The 26714-nt window shown below is 42.5% G+C and overlaps 1 protein-coding gene across 2 annotated transcripts in view; it reads right to left on the bottom strand.

Annotated features, from left to right (window-relative positions):
* The window catches only part of ELOVL2 (ELOVL fatty acid elongase 2), a 48678-nt gene that overhangs the window by 11606 nt on the left and 10358 nt on the right, over positions 1-26714 (bottom strand). Inside the window, exons 2-5 of one of the 2 annotated variants that reach the window (XM_053396911.1) lie at positions 15252-15315; positions 14384-14452; positions 12252-12439; positions 2467-2544 (exon numbers count right to left, since the gene is read on the bottom strand). In XM_053396911.1, coding sequence (XP_053252886.1) covers positions 2467-2544; positions 12252-12439; positions 14384-14452; positions 15252-15315 — 399 coding nt within the window. The remainder of the gene's footprint in view (positions 1-2466; positions 2545-12251; positions 12440-14383; positions 14453-15251; positions 15316-26714) is intronic. The other variant, XM_053396913.1, reaches the window with a different exon arrangement.

The raw sequence follows: 26714 nt of genomic DNA, 5'->3' as shown, positions 1-26714 counted from the left end.
CCAACGTCAAGCATAACTTGGCACGTATGGTTAAGGCTAAGAGTCATTGACTAGCCCAAGGTTACCCATGGCTGAGTGGGAATTTGAACTTCTGTCTCCCAAGTTCTAGTCCAACACTGTCTACTCTTAAGATTTCATTGGAGATAATAGGGACCGTCCTTTGTATTAACTCATTTGAATGCTGGGGGGGGGCAGGGACAACAACCCCGCATGTATTTGCACAATAAGCATCCATCTAGAAGCACCATCACTTCTTGCAGGTACCAAATTCCAGAGTTAAGCTGTATCCTGAGTGCATAATTCAGTTAAGCCAACTGCTTGGGGACCAAGTACTGATATGTTAAGAGCACAGGCAGGCAAGCAAACATCAGAGAGGGTTGTTTGTTTGTTTTTTGTTTTAAGGCAGAGCCCTTGCTATGCCAAACACTGCCTTTCATCTGGGTCACCTTAACTTCAACTGAGCTAGTTGCTCAACTTTTGGAGGGGAAACAGCACAGGTCACAGAAACTTCCCCGAAACGCAGTGGGCAGAAGATCAGCAGAGATGGCTCCTCGATGCTTGCACCACCCAGACCAGCAGTCTGAGCCTATAGCCGCAGCCCCACCACAATACAGTCATAGCATTGCCACCAGCAACACCAGGGGAAGGTACAGCAATACCACCAGCCTCATCACCACCAGCTGCACTCCTGCCCTCTGCCCTCAATGAAGCTGATTTGGGGGAGAGTGGGGAGGGAAGCAGCAGGGAGGGTGATCATTTGCCACCGGAAACAAGCACTTCACCTAACGGTAGGACCAGCCGCGATGCCACTTGTTGCCAGAAAATCCATAGGAAGCTACCTTTACTGAAGCAGACTAGTGGGTTCCTCTAGCTCAGGTTTTCCCAAATTTGGGTCTCCTATTGTTTCTGGACTACAATTCCCATCATCCCTGACCACTGGTTTTTGCTAGCTGGGGACAATGGGAGTTGTAGTCCAAAAACAGCTGGAGACCCAAGTTTGGGAGCCCTGCTCTAGCTCAATGTTAGTTATGCTAACTGGCGGTGGCTCTCGAGGGTCTCAGGCTGAAGTCTCCAGGCACTGCCTGAGGATGCTGGGGACTGAAGCAGTGTTCTTCTGCATGCATAGCAGATGCGCTACCCACCGACCTATGGCTCTGTTCCTGTCTATGCAACAGTCTATGCCTAGCTCCCCCCGCCTCATTTTCCCTCCAACTAATCTTCATAAAAATGCTTTCCCACCCCAACAACTGTACTCCCTTTCTTCTTATAAATTAATTCCCTACCCCTCTCCTACAACTTTGTTTGCGTCAAGACTCACACGGGCTCAACCCAGGAGCGTTGTCTTCAGTGCCAATTATTGAGTCTGGAAATATGCAGGATTGGAGGTTAAAAACCTTGGAGGTTTTTAAGCAGAGGTTGGACAACCATCTCTCACGTGTGATCTAGCAGAGATTCCTGCATTGCTAAGGAGGGGCTGGACTAGATTACCCTTGGGGGTCCTTTCCAACTCTACAATTCTATGCAAGTGAATAGTGCCTTTGAATCTGGAGGAGCAGAAACAGCAAGCCAAGAGTAAAAGCATCTAATGTGAATTCAGCACCAAGGCTTTTGGGAGGAAAGTTCAGAGGGAAGTGAAATCAGCAATTGCAGTTAGAAGAATACCTTTCGTGCCAGTTCTTTTTCTTGTCTCACTTAGAACTCTAAGATTAAAGATATAAAGAGTATACAAAGAGAGATATACACAGACCCACATACACATACAAGTTTGATAGGCAGTTTCTTTATGGCTACTCTCCGATTCCAGCTTTTGCTACCAGGCAAGTAAATAGTGCAAAAAGGAAAAGAGAAGGAAAACATAGCTTCTTTTCTAGAATTGGGTCCTGGCTGAATCCAGACAGCTGCTGAAGAAGGCGCAGCATGAGAAGAGATACGTGGAGAGGTAGGAAGTACTTTCTTAATTTTTTTTGGGGGGGGGCGGAATAGCCTCTCTTAGCTGCAGAAGGTTGTAAGCTTTTTCCTTTTGAAAAACTATTTTTAGGAAATGCTTGCTTGAATTTTCCCATTAAAAAGCACCAGCATAAGCTGTACACCAAAGAGATCGTCATGTGAAAAACAGCCTGAAACAAACAAACAAACCCACCCCAATGGACAAAATTTAAAAGGCAGAGTTAAAGATTAGCCATAGAATGATAAATGCATTTTTTTAAAAATTCTACCAAGGTATAGAAATGTGGCAATGGTGCGATCCTCTATATACCTATCCAGAAGGAAGCCCAATTGAGTTCAATGGGACTTGCCCCTAAGCTAAGTGTGTATACATGAATACAACCTAAGAAAAAACTGTGAGACATTAAGGTGTGGCTAGCCTAGCCTTTGCCAACCTGGTGCCTTCCAGATATTTTGGAATACGACTCCTGCCAGCCTCACAGCCAACTTTCAGTTCTTGGGTTGCTTTTTGTTTCTTACCCGGATGTCGGCTTCTCCTGCACTGGTCAGGTTTTGACATTGTAAGTTATAACCTCCTTCCCAAGTGGCAAGAATTAGCTGGAGAAGAAGAAAACAGATTCTGTTACTCCGAATAGAATTTCCCATTGTTAATAATTATTAATCACTGCAATCATGTGGGGTTTTGAAGGCTGGATAGCTTTCTGCTCTATGCATGGTAACAAATTTAAATCCCTGTTCTCATAAAAAAAGATGTCCAAAATTATAAGTATGGGAGGGGAATTTAAAATCACGAAAGAACAACAAAAATCACTAGGAACAAAATGGCAGGTATCTTCAAAAATTTCAAACGTAGTCTCACTACCAACACCCTAAATACCGCAAATATCTACTTTGTGTCTGATCCAGACTAAGTCAGTCTTAGAACCCAAGGAAATCGATGAGATGACTTCTTCATGACTGATTCATAACTTCATGGTTAATTAAAGATAACTAAGTCTGAATTCTCAGTTTCGGGGGCGGGGGGGAATCACCACTATGAGTTCTGCTCAGATCTAATCCAACCTTCGACCTACAAGCAATGTTTCAAATTATTAGTGTTAAGCATTTTACCCATCACTCAAAATAATGGTGCTGATCTAGAAATTCCTGCATATAACAGTAGGCTGAATGTGACTACCTGCATTCAGAGATCATTCCAGTCTCCAGGGGCGGCCTTTGGTACTACGGTGCCCTGAGCTAGGCCAAAATTTGGTGCCCCTTTCCAGGCCTTCTGCTGTTTGGACTTTGGGAAGGAGGTGTGAGGGCTCGGGCAGGGTCCTAGAGCCCTCCCTGCTCCTTCCCAAAGCTGGAAAAGCACTAAGTCGGTTTTGGGGAGGAGGAAGGACTATAGTACCCCGTCAGAGCTTTCATGTCAGGGCCCAGTGTGGAAGAACTGGTCACGCTGCCCTAAAACTGCCTCTGCACTCTTGATTCCCCCCCTTACATGAAGAACTACTTTGCATGTGTGAACCTGATCCCTAAGGAAGTATATTTCCATGTGCTGTATGCAGGATTAGAGCAAGCAATATTGCTTTGTAAGTTCAGTTACCTCAGAAGAAAATGGGCATTCCTCTAAAAGACAAGCAATAATTATTAAAGGAGCCAAAGAAGGTATGTAAGACAGGCATGAACCCCTTTCCCCTTGGTGGAATCGTAGTAGTTCTTTACAAACATGTTGCATGGTGGCTGTTTTTTTTTAAGGCAGCTTGCATAACCATTGACTCTCCCTATATTTCTGTGACAGAGCCATTGTTGCCCACAGCGTTCCCACTCATTGCCTTTGCCTGCCCAGAAAAACTGGAAAAAAACATGCTTGCAATCCAAGAGCAGGACTAGATTGGAGCAGAAGTGGTGGAAATGTTGAATGCACATTTAATGCAAAAAAAACACCACAAACCCTGCAAATCAGTTTGAATAGGAATGAAGCACAAAATGTGAATGTCTGCAGTGTAAGAAACTCTCAGTCACATCACATTTAACTGTCTGGAAGAAAGAAAAAGGGAAATATGTTTCTCCAGCCACAACTTCTGAAACTTCTTCATTGGCATTTCATAACATTACAGATGAAATTCTAAATACTGGCCTCTAAAGCACGGGGTGAGGAACCTTCTTCCAGACTGAGGGGACTCAGCTATACAGCTGCAAATAAATGTTTTAAGTGTGTTGTAAAGTGCATTATACAAAATGTGACATAAGCTGCTGATGGTGAGCTATGGCAAATTCAATATATTTTTCAAAACGGTTTTTAAAAAAAACATTTTCACAGTTTTTTTAATATGTGTTTAGATTCCACTTGGGTCACATTCCTTTCTGGGCAACCTTCGGGGATGGTGGGGGGGAGGGGTGCCAACTTGAATAAAATAGGGGGGGAGGTAAGCCCCGACCCACATAATTGATCACAAGATGCAGCGCACACACACCAATTGAATGGCAATTTCCATCAACTTTTACTGGGGGCAGGGAAAGGACCTCGGCCCCTAGGAGTTATCACCCGGGGCGGGGCATATGCCAGTGGATGGTGGAGCCAAAGTGAAAAGAGAGCAACAGATGAAATTTTACCTTGGCATAGCAGGATCACCTATGCACAAGCTGAGACGCCCCTCTCTAGCTTCCATCCAGGCAAGGAGGAAGCATTAGCTAGATAGACTCAAATGACTGCACTCAGTCCCACCAGGGGCTGAGGTTTCCTCATCCCTTTTCTAAAGATTGGCTTTATTTTGCTGCTGCAGTGCACGCCCCTGCCGCCATTACTGCTAAGAAAGCCAACAGAGCCCTTTTAACCATAGCATCCTTCTTTTAAGTCTATACATATGCATGTATGTGGAGATGCCTTACTGGCAGCAATCCTGCCCATACTTACCTGGGAGTAAGCTCCATTGAAAAGAATGGGACTTCCCACGTATAGGTGTGCATGTATAGGCGTGCACTGCCAAACCATGCTTTCCTAAAGCAAGGTACTGTATTCCTTTTTTTTTTTAGGCCTGCAGGGCTCCTGAAAGCCAGGTTCTTGATGTTAATTGCAAAGCTCAATGCCAGTTACTAATTGCCAAGGGCTTGCAGCTCATTTCCAACTCTCATCACTTTCCACAACAGTGCAATTGGTGAACTCCAGTTGGTAATAGCATGACAAACATAACTGAGCACTGCACTTACTCTGCTGCCAGAGCTGAAACTGATATTGCCCATTAGTAATTCCTTACGCTGGCTATTTGCCTGAGCAGCTTTTCACTTGTCCTCTCTTTGGAAGCAGAAGACAGATATCCTTACTCAAAAGCACACTACGTGCTAACACATTTCAGAAACTTTCACTTAATAAAACGAAACGGCGACCTTCAACAACCCTATCTCTTTTGCCTTTCATCGTCTCCTGGTATTGCTGTAAGGCCTTATTTTATTTTATTGTTTTAAATCAAACATTTAGTTTATTCTAAATACTGCCTGCTCAGAGCATAGTGGGAGGGTGAATAGGTTGGTTTTTTCCCCCCAGTGTCTCGGAAAACCCCAAGACTTCTGTTTCAAGAGTTGAAAGGCAAACAACCCTGTTTTCTTTACAAAAGTAACTCACTGATGTTCCAACTTAGAAGATGACAAGTCAAAAGGATCCACTCAGCACTGCAGATGTGGAAACACCATTCATTTCAATGAAGGTTTGCTGAGGGTGGACTGGACTGCAGCAATTTTTAAAGGAATTATACCTTTGCTCTGCCAATCCAGGGAGTTAATGAAATGGGTCATTATCAAACACAGTCCCTTTAACTCTGAAATGTCACATGTCTGCAGTCAGAATAATCCGGAGAGCAGTGGCTTGCACCCAGCTGAGTGCAGGAGAGGCAGATGGGAAGAGTAACGTGACCACTGCATACTGACAAATATATTTGATGGAAACTGAAGGAGCATAGATTTCTTATTCATTAGAGCAGCCTGCATATCATTTCACTCGCTTGCAGGGTGGTGTGAGGTCAGAAAGGCAGGCAAGGAGGCTGGGGATTCTGACTTCAAAACAGAGCTAGGAGGTCCCATTTAAGGGCCTGATAAAGCTACAATCTTACTAATTCTACAAAGAAACACCTGCTCTCTCCCCATTTGTTACATTCCACCAGTTTCCTCCATGCTAGGGATGCGTCTTCTGTGGCTGTAAGGCAGCCTTTGCCAACTTGATGGCTGATACTCTCCAGAGGTTTTGGATTGGGGGTTGAAAGAAGTGTAGTCCAAAACACCTGGTCGGTGCCCAGCTGGCAAAGGCTGCAGTGTGGAATGTACTGCATCAGAATTTATTTGGGAGGGTTAAATAGACAAGCAAGTCTTCACTTCTGAATTGTCTGAGTGTTACCCCTTTTTATTTGGGCAAATTGCTTTTGCACCCCACAAAGAGGTGCAAGCTACTTATTCCCCACCAAAACCAGAGAAAGCACCTCCACGCACTAACGAAGTGGGGCAGGCCACCTGCAAAATTCACCATAGGAACCATTGCAAAAATAACCACAGCCCTAGAATGCTGCAAAAGTTATGTCTTTTGCTTTTTTTTTTTATAATATTTTTATTGAACAATTTTTTATATAACAGAAACAAAACATACATGAACAAACATTCAACAATAATAAAACATAAAACAAGTACCATTTCATAACCCAATTTCTAAACCTTACTTCCTCGACCTCCTCTTACTTCCCGTTTCTGTATTCCAAATTCTTACAGTTATTCAGCGAAATCTTACCTTATTTTATTATAAATTTATGCTAATCACCCTTATTCTCTTTGTCATAACCATTACTGATAGTAACCATTTGTTTTAATCCAACATCATTCTAACTGTCTCCAATTTTATAATATTTCTTTAAGTAGTCCTTGAACTTTTTCCATTCTTCTTCCGCCGCTTCTCTTCCCTGGTCTCGGATTCTGCTCGTCATCTCTGCCAAGTTCATATAGTCCATCACCTTCATCTGCCATTCTTCCAGTGTGGGTAGATCCTGTGTCTTCCAGTACTTTGCAATAAGTATTCTAGCTGCTGTTGTAGCATACATGAAAAAAGTTGTATCTGTCTTTAACACCCCCTGGTCGACAATACCCAAGAGAAAGGCCTCTGGTTTCTTGGGGAAAGTATATTTAAATACCTTTTTCAGTTCGTTATAAATCATTTCCCAGAATGCCTTAATCTTCGGGCACGTCCACCAGAGGTGAAAGAATGTACCTTCCTTTTCTTTACATTTCCAACATTTATTATCAGGCAAGTGATAGATCTTTGCAAGCTTGACTGGGGTTATGTACCACCTATAAATCATTTTCATTATATTTTCTCTTAAGGCGTTACACGCCGTAAACTTCAACCCGGTGGTCCACAACTTTTCCCAATCAGCAAACATGATGTTATGACCAATGTCCTGAGCCCATTTAATCATACTTGATTTTACCATTTCATCTTGTGTATTCCATTTCAGCAGCAGATCATACATTTTTGACAAATTCTTAGTACTGGATTCTAACAGTTCAGTCTCTAATTTTGATTTTTCCACCTGGAAGCCTATTTTTCTGTCTAGTTTAAACACTTCATTTATTTGGTGATAATGTAACCAATCTCTCACCTTCCCTTTTAATTTTTCAAAACTCTGCAATCTCAGTTTGTCCCCTTCCTTTTCCAAAATTTCCCAATATCTTGGCCATTTCGACTCCATATTTAGCTTTTTAACTGCCTTAGCTTCCATTGGTGATAACCATCTTGGAGTCTTATTTTCCAGCAAGTCCTTATATTTAACCCAGACATTCAGCAGTGCTTTTCTGACAATATGGTTTTTGAAACTTTTATGCGCTTTAACCTTGTCATACCACAAATATGCATGCCACAAAAGTTATGTCTTTTGCAATCAGTTGGAGAGAGTGTGACTCAGTGAGTCAGTAATATTTATTTCCCACCATCTAATGCAAGGCTGCATACCTGCGCTGATTCAGCATGCAGTTTATTAAGAATCTGCCAAACTTCAAGCCATGCTGGTTGGCTAATTCAGAGAGTGAAAGGAAACTAAGCTCCCTGTTCCCCCAGAAGTGCATCAAACTTGCCACTGTGCATTTCTAAGCTGGAGGAGGATATAAATGCTTACAGGTTAGAGGCTACCTTCTGCCCTTGCCTGTGTGGCTGGTTCTCTTGCCTCATTCTCTACTTGCCTTCCCATCAGTCTTTCTTTCCACTCTTTCCCTGCATCCTAATTTCAACCATCCCAGTCCAAGTTTCTTAGCTGTGACCATGTGGGTGATCTTGTCTCTATATTCCCTTTCCAGCACTGTATGCATCTATTGTCTTATTTCCACCTAGACACTCCTGTAAGCCCTTTACTTCCTGTGATCCTGCCAGGTGCCCAGAATACCTATAGCCCAGTGCTGCAGGAGCAAGTGATATCTGAATGACAGCTTTAGACCTTAGTTTTTAAATCATCAGAAAAGTACACTCAGAGCTGCATCTTAAGTGTCCAGTCCTAAACATTTGTCTATTTCTAAAAAGGTATCTTAACACCCCTTCAATGGTAGAACAGTGTTTTGTTTTGTGACAACATCCCTTCATAAGTTGTAGCACACAATCCATAATAAATGATTATTATTTCCTGAACACAGCTCTGTATATGGAAGCTTTTTAAATGTTTAATGTTTTATTACATTTTTATGTATGTTGGAAGCCACCCAGAGTGGCTGTGGAAACCCAGTCAGATGGGCAAGGTACAAATTAATTATTATTATTATTATTATTATTATTATTATTATTATTATTATTATTAATTATTATTTATTATTATTATTATCATATTATTATCTCAGCTATCATGATGTATAGTTATGTTTTGTCATTAGTTCCTGAATAATGAAATACTACAAAATTCTGTACAACAGCAAAACTTCCTGATATTTAATTTTAGGGGGCAAATTACCTCCACTCGCATAACCTAATGAACAAATCTCCATTGTAACATGAGTAAATGGCCTCTGTTTGACAATTCAAGTATAAATAGACTCTGCTCACAATGGCAGCTTTGTTCTAAGCATAATTATCCTGCCTGTTTGAATATATGTGGGAATATGGGAAAGAAAATACCCTTAATTTGAAGTCACTTCCGAATATTGACATGGGGAAGTGAAAACTATGCTGAAGATGGTTTTACTGGCTGGCTTGAAAGAAGACCTGGCAAAGTTATCTGAAGGAGAAGTTCAAGCAAAGTGAACAGGCCCAAAATAGCCACTGCAACCCAGCAAGAACTCCATGACAACCGTCCAAGCATACAACTCAAGTACCGCATATGAATGCAAACACCCTCATGTGCAACTGCTTCACAGCTCTCTGAATTTGATGGGAGTGTGTCTGCATATGTAAATGAAGCTCCACATTGGAGGCCATTGAAATAAAAAATATTTAAGGTCTTATATAATAAATGTTCATAAATGTACCAAGCAAACACGTACATAAATATATAAACCACATGTCTGAAGCTGCACAGGAAAACAGCCCTGAAACCATTTTGACTCCCAAACTGACCAAATGTTTTCTCTGCAAGGTTGAAATCCTGTCTTAAGGGTATTAAGGGTATGTCTGTGTACGAATAGAGTGAGCCTGTGACCTGGCTCAGGAACTAAGTATTTGTCATTACAAAAGACTGGCCAGGCTCCCCAGGGTATCCAATCAAGTGACCATTAACAGGTCTGCCAGACAGGAGATAAACAATACACTCAGATTTCTGTTGTAGACCACCCTTTCTGTGATGTAGTTATGATGTATCTGGGGGGTGGTCTTGAGCTACACCCCTTCTGTGATGTATGTATGATGTTTCTGGGGAGTGGTCTTGGACTCCAGGACGGGCAATTTAAAATTTCTATATAAGGGCAGGCACACCTTTGTTCAGGGTCCTCCTCCTTTCCTGCATGTGAAGGGAGCACCCTGTTGCAACAGTTCAATAAAGATCAGACTTACGAGCTGCTTTGCTTCTCAATATTCTCTGGTTGGCCTCTGGAGAACGTACAAAGGACTCTAAGGGTTCTTGTGTTACCCATAAGGAAATAAGGGCAGATGTTTGTTTATTACACCATGCACAACAGGTGTAATATGAGCTGGCTGAGGACCCAAGAAAGGTTTGGTATAGGCTATTGGGGTTTCCCTGTCAGCTCTATTCCTGTTATGTACTAAGCTTGGATCCTTGTAGGAATTGCCTTAGAACCTGAGGGTGAGGCAAGACTCTTCTGTTTGGGAACTGTTTGGGATAAGCAAAGGGTTATTGAAACCAAAGCCTTGGGTTTTGGCAAAGAGGTGAAGTCTGCTTCTTTTCAGATGGATTAGGAGGGATCCATGGAAAGAACCAATGGGACGCGGGTGGCGCTGTGGGTTAAACCACAGAGCCTTGGGCTTGCCGATCAGAAGGTCAGCGGTTCGAATCCCCGTGACGGGGTGAGCTCCCGTTGCTCGGTCCCTGCTCCTGCCAATCTAGCAGTTCAAAAGCACGTCAAAGTGCAAGTAGATAAATAGGTACCGCTCAGGCGGGAAGGTAAACGGCATTTCCGTGCGCTGCTGTGGTTCACCAGAAGTGGCTTAGTCATGCTGGCCACATGACCCGGAAGCTGTATGCCGGCTCCCTCGGCCAATAAAGCGAGATGAGCGCCGCAACCCCAGAGTCGGCCACAACTGGACCTAATGGTCAGGGGTCCCTTTACCTTTACCTTATGAAAAGAACCAGAACAGATCCTGCAAGCAAAAGCTGGAGGTGGAGGGCAGGGAGAGAGACAAGGCCCTGCATTTCTATTTGTTCAGGAAGTTAGAGAAAACCCAGCACTCCAGAGTTCCTGCTTCACTGAAGCCCTGCTTTCTATGTAGGTTGCCTATTTTTAGATGATCTTTGAAGAGCCACTGTTTAATCCGTGGTTTTAGATGGGCTGCTGAGATATAATGCAGCCCGTACTTAAAGACTGCAGCTAGCGTGCCCCAGAGACCTCAAATACTTGAACACAGTGGAAGTTACTGTATATGCTACAGTAAATATCCAAAATAGGGTTGATGCCCCAATACTGACAATGTGGTGACTGTTAAACACGGGCAAACAGCCCCACGCCAAGAAGTGAGGAGGTTGCCTGAAAAAACCAAATGGAGCTACACAAGTAAATGTGGACAATAAACATTATGTGGTTGCTCACATTCACTGGCCTGCCTTTATATGTTCAGAAGCTGCCTGAAGGATTTGCAACATCTCAGCATCCAGTGGCACACCTGAGTCAGAGGTATTTGTCTCTGGCAACCTGAATAATGGAATTTATGGAAAGGAGACTCCTGGTCCTCCTCATGCGGTCATGGGTTTTCGTATGAGAACTTCCACTTCCCACATGTTCTGAAGACAGCCATCACAGTTTAACTGGACTAGTGGTTGACCTTTTAAAAACACCACCACCAGCACAGATGTACAGCACAGTCCTAACCCTGCCTACTCAAATGTAAGCCTTATTGAATTCAATGGGTCTTACTCCACCAGTAAATGGGGTTCGTACTGCAGCCTTAGCTAAACAGGAAGATATTATTACTCTGGCCATGTGTTACCTAATATACAGTAATTACTCTCAGGTTGGGGAGAGGTGCTAGATTCCAGCCCCCACCCCGCCAGCCCAGCCGGGAGTCAAATTTAAATGCTTGGAATGCAGGGAGGAAGAAGGCATTGCGTGGGTTTGTTTTTGCTTTTGTTTTGCAGTGTGGAGAAAAAAGCGAGTTATGCATGGCCCCTCTGCTCAAAATGAGCTTCTCCCAATGCAGAAAAGTGTCCACTGGGGCTGTTTTGTATATAATTTGTGTATCATATGTGCCCTTTGGTGACAGTGCTTCAGATCCTCCCCTTTTTCCTCCCCTTTGTAAAACAAATGGCTAAAAAATGGTAATGTAAGGCATCTCTTATGTTTATGCTTCAAAATATAGTTCATTACAGACTCATTTCTAGAAGTCACCAGAAGGTCACCCAGTCCAGTCTTTGCACATATGATTCAATAAAGCTCCTATAAGATCACTGAGATCACAGAAGATCAACTATGGAAGCAGGAACAATAGATGTACCCTGAATGTAGAGCAAGGAATAATTCAAACTGTGCATGTCTGGATGGCTCAGGCAGGTGAGCCATGTGATACTGGTGAAAATAAAGAGCAAAGTAAAACACTAGGATTCCCAGAAAATATGACCTGTGAAAAGCAATTTCGCCAAACTGCCCAATCTATTAAACTTGGAGAACAACAACAAAACTGGGCCAAAACTGAAAAGACTCACCTCTATAAGCATGTAAAACGAAAGCATGGTGACTCCAAGGTTATATACAATGAGAAGACCCCTGAGTGACAGAGCAGGCCTGTTCTTCATAAATGTGGTACCCAGCCATATGAAGAGAAGATATGCAACAGTGAGAGAAAAAGTGGGCAAGTAAGAATCCAGCATGAGCCATCCTCTGACCCTGGGATCTGAAGAAACAAAGCAAAAAGCCTCATGAAATCAGCACATATAAATATTTCTTGTTCAATACAGTCATTCAATGGGCGACCAACGCCTTTTCAGTCTCCCAGTAATACCCAGCCTCCGGTCTTTACAACCTCCTCCTAGGATGCTCTTATAATGTGGGGTTTTTAGTTTGTTCTTGCTCTTGTTTTTACTATGTCCTCCCCCCAGTACTTTTATGTTGTGAACCGTCCTGACATCTATGGATGAAGAGTGGTACATACAATTCTTAATAAATAACAACAGCTGATTATTCAATTAAATTTAATGGGTGAGAACCGAAATAGCACAAGCAAGTGTCTTCTTGCGCAACAGGGCTTCTCTTGCTTCTCAACCCCCTACAGAACCCACGTGCCCCCAAAATCTGCTCCAGAGGGCTGAAGGACTATCCAGAGCAGAGTTTGGGGGCACAAAAGGGACTTGGAGGGGGGAAAAGAGGGAATGCACAAGCAGATTTCTGTGGTGGAGGTGGGCAGACATCACTGGATGTCATCCAATATATTTGCACATTACCGAAACCCCAATAAACGATCATATATAAGCCTTTGATTATTTTTTTTATCCTTACTACCATTTGTTAGAAGAAGTCGCCATCTACAATGTCTTTTTTCACACAGCAGTACACTGTCCAGAACCAGAATAGCTTAAAAACCATAAGAGGAATTCATCATTCCTGGATGCAAACATAAGTATGTCCTAAATGGGCAGTTATGCCCTCCAGTAGGCAGGTTAAGGCCTAATGAAGTGCTGTCAATTTCAGTCAAAGTATTCCCAGGTGAATGGTAAGACCCACCTTATTTTTATGCCCGTAAGTAGTTTTACATTGTTTTTAATGTTGTCTTTTAATGCTGTGACCCACCCTTGGAACTTAGGGTGAAGGGAGGGAAATAAAAATAATTGAAAGGTTATTGGTACAACAAAAGATAACAAACCAATAAGCTTCACAAATCAAAGCAAGAGTTAACATCTGTGTGTGATGATTCAGTTAGAACAGGCACTGCCAAACTTGGCCCTCCAGATGTTTTGGGACTACAATTCCCACCACCCCTGACCACTAGTCCTGTTAGCTAGGGATGATGGGAGTTGTAGTCCCAAAACATCTGGAGGGCCAAGTTTGGCCATGCCAAATATTGTCGATTGCACACACCCTGGGTAGCTGTGGCAAAGCATCAGTTCATTTCTATTCTAAGCTTGGACTTTCACACCTGAATCTTTATGCATTTCCTTGTAAAGCTATAAGTCCTTACATTATCAACTAAATGCCTTTGGCGCTTTCTTAAGGTAGCTGACCTGAAGCTTTTGCACAAGTGAAGCTCTCGATGACTAGGGATTTATTTTTTTTAAAAGGTGACTCATCCCTTCCTGCTATCCATGCTGCATTTTCCTTTTCTTTATCGGGCCTTGATGAATGCCAAGCATAACTACCTCAAAGTCTCCCGATATGGGTGACTACTTGTGCAAAGCCAACAAACTATACTAGCAATCAACTTGGATAATACCGTCCTTGCTGTGGCTGTGACGTAATGACTGCAATCCTGCAACGATCACTTGTTACACTTCTGAACCTGCTAGGTAACAGCTCCAGGTAAAAGCACCCATAAGGAAGCACCCTTTTGAAACAAACAACAACAACAAAACATCCGCTATGATTTTTTTACACATTTGACACTAGCCTATTTAAAAGTAAGAGGAGGAAACAGAGGCAAGTGTGTTGCAAACCAAGACCCTGTACTTGAAGAAAGTGTATCAAAACAGAACCCTGTGATCTGCAGAGGTATCCCTCTCGGCACCAGATGATAAGGACAAAAAAGACCAAAGGGCTATTGCTTCCAAGCCCCGCTTCTCAGGGGCATCTGAATTGCCACTATTTAAAACACAATGCTGCAGTTGAAATAGACTTTTATCCTCACCCAACAAAGCATTTTGCCTATTCACGTTTCTAGCTTCACACCATATTCTGTTTAAGCTCTTTAAGTTGCCTAAAAAGCAGCAAGAACACGAATTATCTCAAAATTCAACACAGCACAATGCTCCCTCTATGCTTACCTAGTCAATAGCTGGACTAGTCAATGGCTGGATATGAAATACGTAGTTTCCTCTTCCCACAATGAAATCCTGATGGTTCTACTAAATCCTGGCAGTTTCCCTTTCTGTTGTAGCCAACAAAGCAAATGTTTTCACAATTGTATCCTCCTATGACCAGGTAAAAGTCATTCACATCAACTTGCTTTCACTGGAAACACTGGTTTCTTCCTGCCAAGCAAGCTTCCCCTTTCATCAAATGAACAAATTGGCACAGGTAGAATTCATTAGACTTAAGTACCTTTAAGTCCCTTGGGAGCTATAACAAGTGATTTTTATTAGCCACAATGAACAATTGCTCCAGCTGCATTTCTGAACAGAAAGATTTTTTTTTAAGCACTGGCAATTTGGAGAGCAAAAAGTGTCACTATCTTCTTTAAACTAAGGGCTACCTTCCAAATCTTTAACTAAAATATTACATGAGGAAATAAGAGGGTGATATATATATATATTTTAAAAAGCTTATAAGAGTGTGAAGTGTCATGTAAAATAATTCCCTGGGAGTAAATAAATGAGATATGCTGCCTGTTATACATTCCACTAGGAGTTATCAGAACCAGCTATATATTCTTTTTGAACTAAATGCATTTATCTCCCAGTTTTCTTTAATCACCATGGTACACATATTATAATGACCCTCCAGCAGAGCTGGTGCAGGTGAGGAGAGCCTGGTAGCACCATGAAAGGAACACCTACCTCTAGCTCCAAACATATAGTCCACAAACTCATTTACTTCATGGTCAAATGCCTTCAGATGTTCCTAAAAAGAAAGCAGAAGGAAACAAGGGTCAGGTTTGTTATGTCCTCATTTACAGAGATGTACAGTCTCTTGGGCTTGCCGATCAGAAGGTTGGCGGTTCAAATCCCCGTGAGAGGGTGAGCTCCCGTTGCTCTGTCCCAGCTCCTGCCAACCTAGCAGTTCAAAAGCACAGCAGTGCAAGTAAATAAATAGGTACCGCTCTGGCAGGAAGGTAAATGGCGTTTCCATGCGCTGCTCTGGTTTCGGTGTTCTGTTGCGCCAGAAGCCGCTTAGTCATGTTGGCCACATGACCCAGAAAAACTGTCTGCAGACAAACACTGGCTCCCTCGGCCAGTAAAGCGAGATGAGTGCCGCAACACCAGAGTAGTTTGCGACTGGACCTACGGTCAGGGGTCCTTTACCTTTACCTTTTTACAGCCACGACAGCTAAACTGACCTCCACGTCAGGTACATCTGGGTACCTAATACTAGCAGCAAACAACAGGGAGAGGTTGCCTTTCTGCATTTCTTCATCTGGGTGCTCATTTTTGGAAAAATAATGTTGGACAAGATGGATCCTTGGGCTGATCCAAAAGGGATCTTCTTCACAGGATCTTAATGCAAACGTAAGATTGGCGGTAAACAACAAAGAGACTTGAAGCACTTTAAAGACTAACAGATTTATTATGGCACAAACCGATCTAGAAACTTCTCCATTTTATGCATGAAGTGCTAACCTCAGTTGACAGGCATATATGGATCCACTAGTACAGAGGGGAGGAATTGTAAACAGTGAGGTTGTGGCAGTGAAATGCAAAAGGTACTATTTGTGAGAATTAAAGCTCCAAGGAAGACTCAGAGTGGAGCCACTGAAATTAATAGACGTAACTTAGTCATGTTAGTGGGTCTACTCTGAATAAGCTTAATTGATTACTGCTCCCCAATGAGCAATAATCCCAATGACCACAAAAGCAGTATCTGGTGTTTCCACAATAACCTTATCATTCCTAAGTAAAAGCAGGAAGCAATTGTCTCTATTCAAGTCCAAATGAATAGAATCAAACTGTTATAATTCAGCTATTTCACACTTTCAGAGTCTCCCTCTGAAATTCCTTTATAGGAGAATGGCAACTTTTAGGCGAGCAGCAAAATATCCTGAGAGATTGAAATGTTCTTTTGCTAGTTGCTAGGAGTTGCCTTTTCTGAGGTCAGATGAGACTGGCAGAGATTCTTTTCTGCAAAAGAGCCTCAAAAGTATCTGCCAACACAGGCTGACACTATGGAGGGTTTGAACGGGCAAGTCACCATGTAAGCTCAGATGCATGATCTGCTGTGGCTGGCAACTGAAAATTACAAGTTAGGAGGGGGTGGGGGGCAAATCAATAAAAGCAAACAAGTGGTTCATAACAGGAGTTGACCCAGGACATTGCACCAATGTCATGTTGATACTACAAACCAAGATAAGCCAACGAGGTGCTGCAGCGATTTGCGAAATGATTATGCAACAGCACAAAAATGAACACAGAATAGACAGAACACGAGAGGATGGGGGCAAAGCTTGAGACGATCTCCTAATACATTATCCTACAGGCCTTTCGGCTACTACTGAAACCACCTGTATGGAGGACACAACCCTATGCACTTAATGTACTGCAGTAACATGTTATAAGTGGCAGGCTTGTTCCACAAGGGTTGTCAGCATAGTAAGCTTCTGTGCAAATTCTGCCAGCTACAGGTATCAATAGGATCAATGCATTCTTCAAACACTCTTTAGGGAAGACCATATTCTGCAGAGGATCTACTTACACAGTTTGCATTGTTTAGTGAAATCTGCATGCACAAAAGCAAAGGCAGGATAGATGCCCCAAAGATGCTGTTGAAGATACGTTCAGTTGAAAGATGGGGAAGCATTAAAGTACCTTTGAAAGGTATAGTGATAGCGGCATGGTTTGTTGCATTTGGAGACCAATGTATGTTTTCTAGTTTTCTTATTTAATTGTACTGCCATTCAGCTCATGGTTTGGCTGTTAATCATCATTACAAAGTATACATGCCATTGGTCCCAGCCTGTATATCAGAATGCACTGTTTGTATTCTAAATAGTTAATTTGAGACTCCTTTTTAATACTATTATCTGGAAATACCAGTCCGATTCTACAAAAGTGCTACTGATTTAACAGAAAAAGAGAAATCGTTTCAATCAAAACTATACTTTCACTTGCTCTATTAAGTTGATTTGGGATGCGGGTGGCACCACTGAAGCCTCTTGGGCTTGACGATCAGAAGGTTGGCAGTTCAAATCCACACAACAGGGTGAGCTCCTGTTGCTCTGTCCCAGCTCCTGCCTACCTAGCAGTTCGAAAGCACGCCCCTGCAAGTAGGTAAATAGGTACCACTGTGGCAGGAAGGTAAGCGGCATTTCTGTGCACTCTGGTTTCCGTCATGGTGTTCTGTTGTGCCAGAAGTGGTTTAGTCATGCTGGCCACATGACCTGAAAAGCTGTCTGTGGACAAACGCCAGGTCCCTTGGCCTGAAAGCAAGATGACTGCAGCAACCCCATAGTCACCTTTGACTGGACTTAACCATCCAGGGGTCCTTAACCTTTAACCTTTTACCTTAAGATGATTTAACCTATATCCATAAGAATATATCTTCAAATAGTTTGAGTTGAAACATTTGCCTGCAGCTGCCCTACATTACTATTAAAACATTTTAAATTACAGAAAGGTAGCCGTGTTGGTCTGCCATACTCAAAACAAACATTTGTTTTGAACATTTTAAATGTACACCTAGAAATGTAAGGTGCAAATGTGATAAATACAAATTTCCAAATATGTCTATCATACTAAAACTTATCAGGGAACTGTGTTCACAAGGCTAGCTGGTTTCAACAAAAAATAGTTTCAGATGAGGAGCTGAGTCAGGAAGCATGGAGTGTGAGAAAACAGAGAACCTCAACTTTAGCCTTCTCTTACTGCTTCTGTTTCACAGAGATCCCATTGTCCAAAGTTTTAACATGACATTTTAGAAATGTAACAATATTTTGTTCATCTCTATGTGGCTTATAACAAATGTAAAATCAAAGCACAAAAGCTTGAATTTATTATTAGGTAACATAAGTGGTATTTACACAAAATAGGAACAATATCACTATTAACATGAATTCTAATGCCAGTGGACAAATCTCTGCCCAAGACTGAATTTTAATACATATGAGGGACATGTTGGTTTATTGGTACTGGTGGATGAAGGTTGGGAAATGCAAAAGGGGAATTCGTTGGGAAGAAAAGCTTCTGCATCTAAGAGGCTTTCCTGTAAAAATGCTATTTTCACTTGCTGTGCACATTAACCACATGAAATTATTTCCATCAACCTTTTTCTTTTGGTGTGAACAAAATCTATACAACTGCTGCTTTTCCTTCAGTCCTTGTTAATGAGTGAACTTGTTGAATTTAGTGTAATTGCTGTGACTGCAATACTAAGCTACTTGGCATTGCACAGCAGCGAAGAGACTGAGATGCAAAGCAGGAAGTCCCCAGCTCATTTCTCACCTTTCCATGAACTCATTAGGTGCCCTTAGACAAGCTGCTCTCTCTGTCTCAGCCTTTCTACAATATGGGGAATACTAACAATTTTGATTCATTTTGTGACGTTGCTGTAAGAATTGCAGCTATCTTTATGAATTATTACTTTATTTCCCATTATTTGATTACTCAACAACACTTGATGCAGCTGCTGCTGAATGTGTGATCCAACTCCATCTGAAAGTATTGCATTTAAAGTGACACAGGATCACAATAATGTTCTATATGTGGTATGGCTTCAAATCCATGATGGTCTATTCACACACACATGAAAGTTATCACTTGATGGCACAGTTATCAAATGACAGGTGTGCATGTGTGAACCTGTGTTATATGATCTGGCAGTATTCCACCATGGCAAAATATCTCACTGAAAAGTTCCCTCCTCCATCTAGACCAGCTCTCAGAGAACTGAAAACATTAATCTTAGTATAAGTAAGGTGCAGGGAGATGTGTCCTCCATTCTGGAATACTCAGGTCATTTCCTCAATCTCAGAGATGATGATTTACTATATAGAGTTTTTATTTTATACACATTGGAAGGAAAAGTTATGTAACAGCAGAACTATTTCCCACATGACTGAGCATATAATATCTCCTGAGATATGAGGGGAGAAAAAAGAGACAGGATCACGTAAGAAGGATGTGGGGGTTTTTTAAGTTTGCTTTTCTAACTCAAAATGTGTCACATGCAGTTAAGATCAAGCTATTCAGTGCTTCTCAATTTGTTTGTACTCTAAAAGCTTTTCTTAAACAATTTTTTTTAAAAAAGCTAACCACTTTCTGTCTAGGTTTTTACACTGTGCAGATGCTTCTGTTTCTCAACTCTCCCTGAACCCAAAAGGGAACCATATTCAGTTATGCTATTTAAGCTGAATACAACAAAGTGGAGTTATGATGTTCCACGTTAGTGATTAATCAGAGCTCAAAAAAGTAGGGTGTGTGTCTTTTCTCTTGAAAAACTCCCCAACTCTGCTGTCTGACTCCTTTTGGCCATCTGCTGTGCGTGATGGCAAATCTACATGTTACATACAAATTGGTGTAATTAAACCCTAATGGCCATATCACTAATAGAACAGCAATGTTGGGAGATAGGACCAGCCCAAGAAATTTAGTTGCCTGAGCTGAGGAACAATATAGTGGCACCACCCCATTCCACAGAAAAATGCTGACCAGACTGGCAGCTGAATCTGACTTCATCTATCACCCAGGGGGGCAGGGAGTAGGTTAACTTAGGGAGGGCAGGCTGTTCACAAGGAGATCTATCCTTCCATTCCTCACTGCTGTAACCTCATTGTTTCACCTGATGCCTGCTTGCTGCCCAGGTCTAATTTTACTTTGGAGGATTATGGAGTTTTCTAATATTTGTGTTTAATTACAAATATGCAGGTTGAGCCCCAGCTTAAGCAGTCAAACAGAGCGCCAAATCCATTTCCCCAGACAGAGATGGCACCCTAAATGCTGTTACCTTACCGAGCCCCCAAACACAGCTTTTTCTAGGGTTACACTGAACACAACCTGTTTCTACACATTTACAAGAGTGTAACACTTCTTGATTTGTACAGTGGCACCTCTGGTTAAGACTTCATTCGATCCAGAAGTCCGTTCTTAACCTGGGGTACCACTTTAGCTAGTGGGGCCTCCTGCTGCTGCCGCTGCACGATTTCTGTTCTCATCCTGAGGTAAAGTTCTTAACCCAAGGTACTCCTTCTAGGTTAGCGGAGTCTGTAACCTGAAGCGTTTGTAAACCGAGGTACCACTGTACTCCTGGACCAGTGTGAACGGAGGCACACAGACTGCACAGTTGCTGAATGTAACCTGTGAAGGTTCCTCCTGTAACTTCTACACTCCAAAACTGTGGTCTGTGTTTTCCTATATAGATACAGACATAGATGACATAATCTTTACCTAGGAGTTGGGGGAGGAAGTCAGGCCCTGTTTCAGGTATCTCCTAGCCCAGTGGTGGCGAACATATGGCATGTGTGCCAGAGAGGCACTCAGAGGCCTCTCTGTGGGCATGTGTGCAGGGCCATAGCTTCTGTGTTGGGGGGGGAGAGGAGAGGAGGGCTTGCGTGCAAGGAGGAGGGGAGGTGGGGATCTCTCAGAAGTGGAGTGGAGGCTTCATGCTGAGAGATCCCCGCCTCCACTCCTGCTTGCACGCAAGTAGGAGTGGGATCAGGCTGCTCAGTTGAGGAGCGCCTGGTGGTGCAGGGGCTCTCAGATGCAGCTTCCGGGCTGCCTCCACCTTCCCCAGCCCCAGCAACTATTCAGCCTGGCTGCCTTCACAGGGTTTATGGGGATCTGATGCGGATGTGGGGGCTCCTTTAAACTTCTCCTTTGAGGGAAGTGCAGCCATGAATCCCTCAATGGAAAGTGTGATGGAGCCTACATCTCCCCAGATGAGCAGCCCCGATCCAGCTGCTGTTCCCATGCAAGCAGCAATGCTGCGTAGCAGAGCAGCCTGATCCCACTCCTACTTGCATGCATGCAGGAGCAGGCTGGGGAGGGGGTGGCGGCGACATCCCTTGCCTGTTCGTGTAACGGAAGTGTGGCACTCAAAATGGAAGTTATACTCAGAACAGAGCACATTCAGCTTCCGAAAAAAGTTCCAAAACTGGAACACTCATTTCCGGGTTTGAAGTGTTCAGGTTCCAAGCAGTTCAAGAACTAAGCTGTTCGAAAACGAGGTACCACTGTATTTATTTTTCCCAATTTGAAATTTATTTATTTCCCCCGATTTGAACTGTATTTATTTTTCCCCCAGTGGTGATTTTCTTGAGTCAAAATGAGAGTACCCTTAAACATTTTTTTTAGAAAAAAGCACTGTTATACCATAAAGTTATATATCAATGGAAAGATAATTTAATGAAGAATGTAATGCAACAACTTTTATGAAGGATTATTTATTACAACAGCAGTCCAGTCATAAAGAAGAAACGTGAAACACACAGAAAAAATGAGATATACAGGTTAAATTGCCGTGTTGGCACTTTGCGATAAATAAGTGCTTTTGGGGTTGCAGTTTGGGCACTTGATCTCTTAAAGGTTCACCATCACTGTCCTAACCATTCAGAAGACTCAAGAAGATCTTGCTATTGTGAGCCATCTGCCAATCTCTCTAACAAAGGAGGTACTTGTTAACTTTGACAGATTACTTCTGGCTCCATTAACCCTTTCTTGTATAACCCATTTCCAAACTTCCAACTGTGTTTTTGCAAAATACAGTGGTTTTTAAAGAGAACTGATCTGAGTCAAGAGGAATAAATTAAAATCCCACACTGAATAGTGTTCTTCTAACCAAAATGGGGCAAGGTCCACTAGATTAATAGCCTCATATGCCTATTACTATTACAATAATATTGCTTCAGAGGAAGGAAGAGCAGCTAACATTCTGTGCATTGCAATTTTGTAAATTGGGAATTTGTGGCCAGCCTTCTTGCTGAGTGTGAAAGGGTAGGCTTCTATGGATACTGACCATCCCTGGACCTGTTTGGGAGAAAGGGACCCAAAAGCAAGTGAGTCTATAAGCTTATTTCCTCTGTATGCCTCCTATTAAGAGTGCATATTTGCATCCTGATTCTATTCTGCTTCCAAATCCGGAATTTAATTGCAAGACTCTAATTTAAGTTTGAGCAAAAGAAAAAGAAAAATGCTCGTTCGTTCTTTTCCCTTAGTGCATATTTACTTAGTTTTGCTGACTCTTGTTCCTGCTCAGATGGTGAAACTTATGAATCAACTAGTAGAATATACTAATCCAGTGTTTTATTAATGGTGGGAATGCACCTGAGAACCGTGAGTGGAAGGTGGCACTGAAGGGATATCCACAGATACCAGGTATTTCACAAAAAGCATTCCGCACATCATCTGCACCTGGAAAGACTAAAATGAAGTGACTTTGATCAAAATCTTTTAGCAAAGAAGAAAAAGCATACACATTGGTATCTTTGAACCCAGAGTCCCAGCACTAAAGCCTTTCCTTCAAAATAAATAAAAACGCAAAAAGGGGTTTGTGTGTACCTTTTATACTAAGTAAGTCATCTCTGTGGTCAGTGTGTCTGTGTGCAGAATTCCTAAATGGCAAGGGGTTGGACTGGATGACTCTGGGAATCCCTGCCAACTCTACAATTCTATGATCCTGGTATTTATTAGACGATTGTCTAGCCGACATTCCACAATTATTTTACTGTCTTTTTTAAAAAAGAAAACAACCCTGTTATAATGAAGTGTTGCAAACATATGTATCACACACAAAATCTGGCCAAATTAAGAAAATATGATGTTACAGCTCTGGAATATCCCTGCTCTTAACGCTGCAAAATGAGCCTGGCCCGGAAAGGAGATTAGTGCAATCCATTTAAAAGTAATCCTATTCTATTCTACCTACTTCATAGTGGAACAGCAGCTTAATTTGTAATTAAGGAAGATTTATCTGGGGAGAGTATCTGAAGAAGCCTTCTTCCCCAATCTGGTGCCCTCCAGATGTTTTGGACTGTAATTTTCATCAGCTGCAGACATGCGAGCTGAGGCTGATGGGAGTCTTAACCACTGGCGGAGGAATGAGGGGCGGGGGGAGTGCACCGCCCCCAACACCATCGGGGAGGGGACTACCATTGCGCCCGCCCCCCCCGGACATGCTTGGTGGATTTTCCCCCACAGCGCTGGGCGCCAAGCCCCCACAAGCAGTGTGTCATGCCCCCAGGACACATGCCATGCCCCCGTGGGTGGCACGTCACACCCCCGGGATGCATGCCACACCCCCACGGGCAGCATGCCACACACCCCAGGACGCATGCCATGCCCCCGCAGGTGACGTGCCATGCCCCCCCCGGGACGGGCGCCAACCACGCCCCTGCCTGCTCTCCACCCCGGTGCCAGAGCATGCAGCTTCGCCACTGGTCTTAACGCCTGAAAGGCATCGGACTGGGGGAGGTTGGTTTTAGCTCACCTCACCTCAAAATGGATATTGCAGAGTTGGAAAGGATTCAGAAACAGGCAACCAAAATGATCAAGGAGATGGAGTGACTTTGCTGTGAGGAAAGGTTCCATAATTTTTGACTTTTTCCATTGAGAGAAAGGGTGACATGACAGAAATTTGCAACTGATGCATGGCCTGGGGAAAGTGGATAGAGAAAAGTGTTTCTCCCTCTCTCAAAACACGTGAAATTGTGGGCATCCCATGAAACGGAATGTTGGAAGGTTCCAGATAAATAAAAGGAATTATGGTACTTCTTCACACAGTGCATAGTTAAAATTACATGTATTGTTTTCTCACTGAATTATATTTTACATATTGAACAAATATTGTTTCATGAGATTTTATGTTGTTCACTGCTGAATATTATCTTATTAAGCAAGCTAGAAATTTGTATAATAAGTAAATGTGTATAGTAAATAAATAAATCACTTCTATTGTTTATTCTTAGAATTTAAAATGTTGGCTTTCTACTTGAGTGCAACATCAAAGAAAACTGCCAACAAGTTTGAGGCTTACGCTAGCTGTAAAAAACAAGTTAGATGGCTGCTACCATGAAATAATGGGGTTTAAAATAGAATACATTATTTTATCACACTTTCACCCTGCCCTTTCTGCAAGGAGCTTAGACCAGCATGCATAGTTGCTGTTCATCTTCACAAATTGCCCTCTCCTTAGGCAGGGAATGTGTGTGATGTGCTCAACATTGTTAGTTATTTGTAGTTATCTGTAGCGGAAATGTACACAAAACGGTAAAAAAAAGTTTATTTTGTTAGTTCTATCTTTAACTGTGAATGTGAGAGTTGTGGGGATACTGTCTGGAGGACACTGTGAGGACAGGCAAGTTAATGGGTGAATAACTTATCCATTGCTATGAAGGAGCTTTGAAAGCAAAAAAGGACTAAACCCTCTCTTGAGCTCAAGGGAGAGAAATGCATTCCATTCATGAATGCATATGTAAATAATACTGGTTGTTCAACTGGGGCCAGCATGACAAGTAAAGATTTATCTCCAGCTATTTGTAAGGCATATATTTCTATCATCTTCTTCTCCTTTGGCGATCACTCGTAGCCATTGTCTTCCATAAACACGGTTTTATATAGAGTCACCTAATGAGCTTCACGGTTTAGGGAGAAATTTGGAACTGGGTCTTCCTCATCCTAGCCCCATGATCTACACCAGGAGTGTAGACCTAGGAGCCAAAAAGCAGTCCTCTCTGATCCTCAAGATTCTCTCCAGGCCATATACCACTCACTGGCCCTGCTCAACAACCTCCCTGAGTGCTCTTGCATGGCTGGAAGACATTGCTTAATTGTAATAATGTGCTTCTTGCTTGCCTGGCTGGAGGAATGTGCATATAGAAACCTCTGGCTTTGGTGTGACTGCAGTGCAGCCTACTATAAAAGGAAAGGTTGCATTAATTGCTCTGGCTACTTTTCCTTTTGACCCTGCCCACCAGTCTCAAGAAAGAAGCCCATGAAAAATTGCCTACAACCAGCCCACCCATGAGGCAAGTTGAGGTGATTGCCTCAGGTGGCAGAATTCACAAGGGCAGCAGGTTCCATTGTAAATCTTTATCACCCCTTGTTCCTGATGAACATCTTCCCTCACCCCTTCATCCCTGGTGGGAAGGGGGCCACTGTTTTGTGGTTTGCCTAAGGTGAGGAAATGTTTGGGCGAGCCCTGCCTATGAGGGAGCAAAGCCCTTAGGCTGAAAATAATTCCCTGGCTCTGTTCCATCCCCTAAGCAATGACCTTTGCCCCCGAAGACTGCTTGTGATCTTGTTTGGTGATTCCTACAGTTATAGCAGCGGGCCAGTGTGGGAGAAGTCTTGCTGTGCTGCTAGGTTTATCCCCGAGTGCTGCAGGCTACGAGACATGTTGCCCTTACTGACAAATGGAACCATAATTAAGTAAAAATTAATTGACCCACATCTACACAGCATCATTCTTAGAATATTTTACAATTACCTGACGATCAGAAAAACTGAGCAGTCAATTGATTGCTAGTTGCTTTTTGGATGGTTTTATGGATTTTGATATCGTATTAGTTTTGCAAGGAAATCATGTATGCATACATCTGTGCAGCTAGCATAACAAAATATTAAAAGAGTAGGCTGATGCATGTTATGTTGCTGACACAGACAAATGCACATTAGTGCATATGTTTAGGCACTGGATGTTTAGGAAATTATGGTGCCTTTGGCGTATCTCCTAGCTAATAGTGCAACTGAATGTAAAATCTCTGGCACAAACAACAAAAGCTATTATGCTACAGCCAGGACACATTCACACAACCAGCAGGCATGTGGGAACTTCAGCACATACACTTGGCATGCATGCTTGTGATGACTGCCAGCCTGTAGTGAGGTATTACCACACACAGTATTCAGCTTTCAGCATGTTTGGGGAAGCATCGGTGGGGTTGGGTTAGAGGTAAGCGTCCCAATGTGTGCTGTAATATAAATCCCATGCTTGGTCATAGATTTACACTGCACTCGGCTTCTGCATACTGGATTCCGCATACTGTGGCTATCTTGTGGTTAGATGGTTGCCTGAGTAGCTTCAGTAGACCTGGCAATCTTTACAAATGGAAAATAGTTTGCTAACTTTTACTGCTCAGGTTCAGTTCCATGCATTCAAATTTAATAGCAGATCAGGTATGCTTATCTAAATTAGTATCAATTTCTGCACTTTCCATTGCAGTCTATATTTACTCATACAAGTGTAACCAAGTATTTCTAAGCAGCTGGGCTGAATGACAACACTGAATTGGCTAATGGTAGAAGCAATGCTTTAAAATGTTTCCATTTTATGAAAACTGAAAAGGAGCGTGGGGGGGAGGGAAGTATGAGAAAAATAAT

The sequence above is a fragment of the Podarcis raffonei genome, chromosome 7 (assembly GCF_027172205.1).
Source record: "Podarcis raffonei isolate rPodRaf1 chromosome 7, rPodRaf1.pri, whole genome shotgun sequence".
Classification (NCBI taxonomy): Eukaryota; Metazoa; Chordata; class Lepidosauria; order Squamata; family Lacertidae; genus Podarcis; species Podarcis raffonei.
This window is presented reverse-complemented; position numbering and strand designations above follow the sequence as displayed.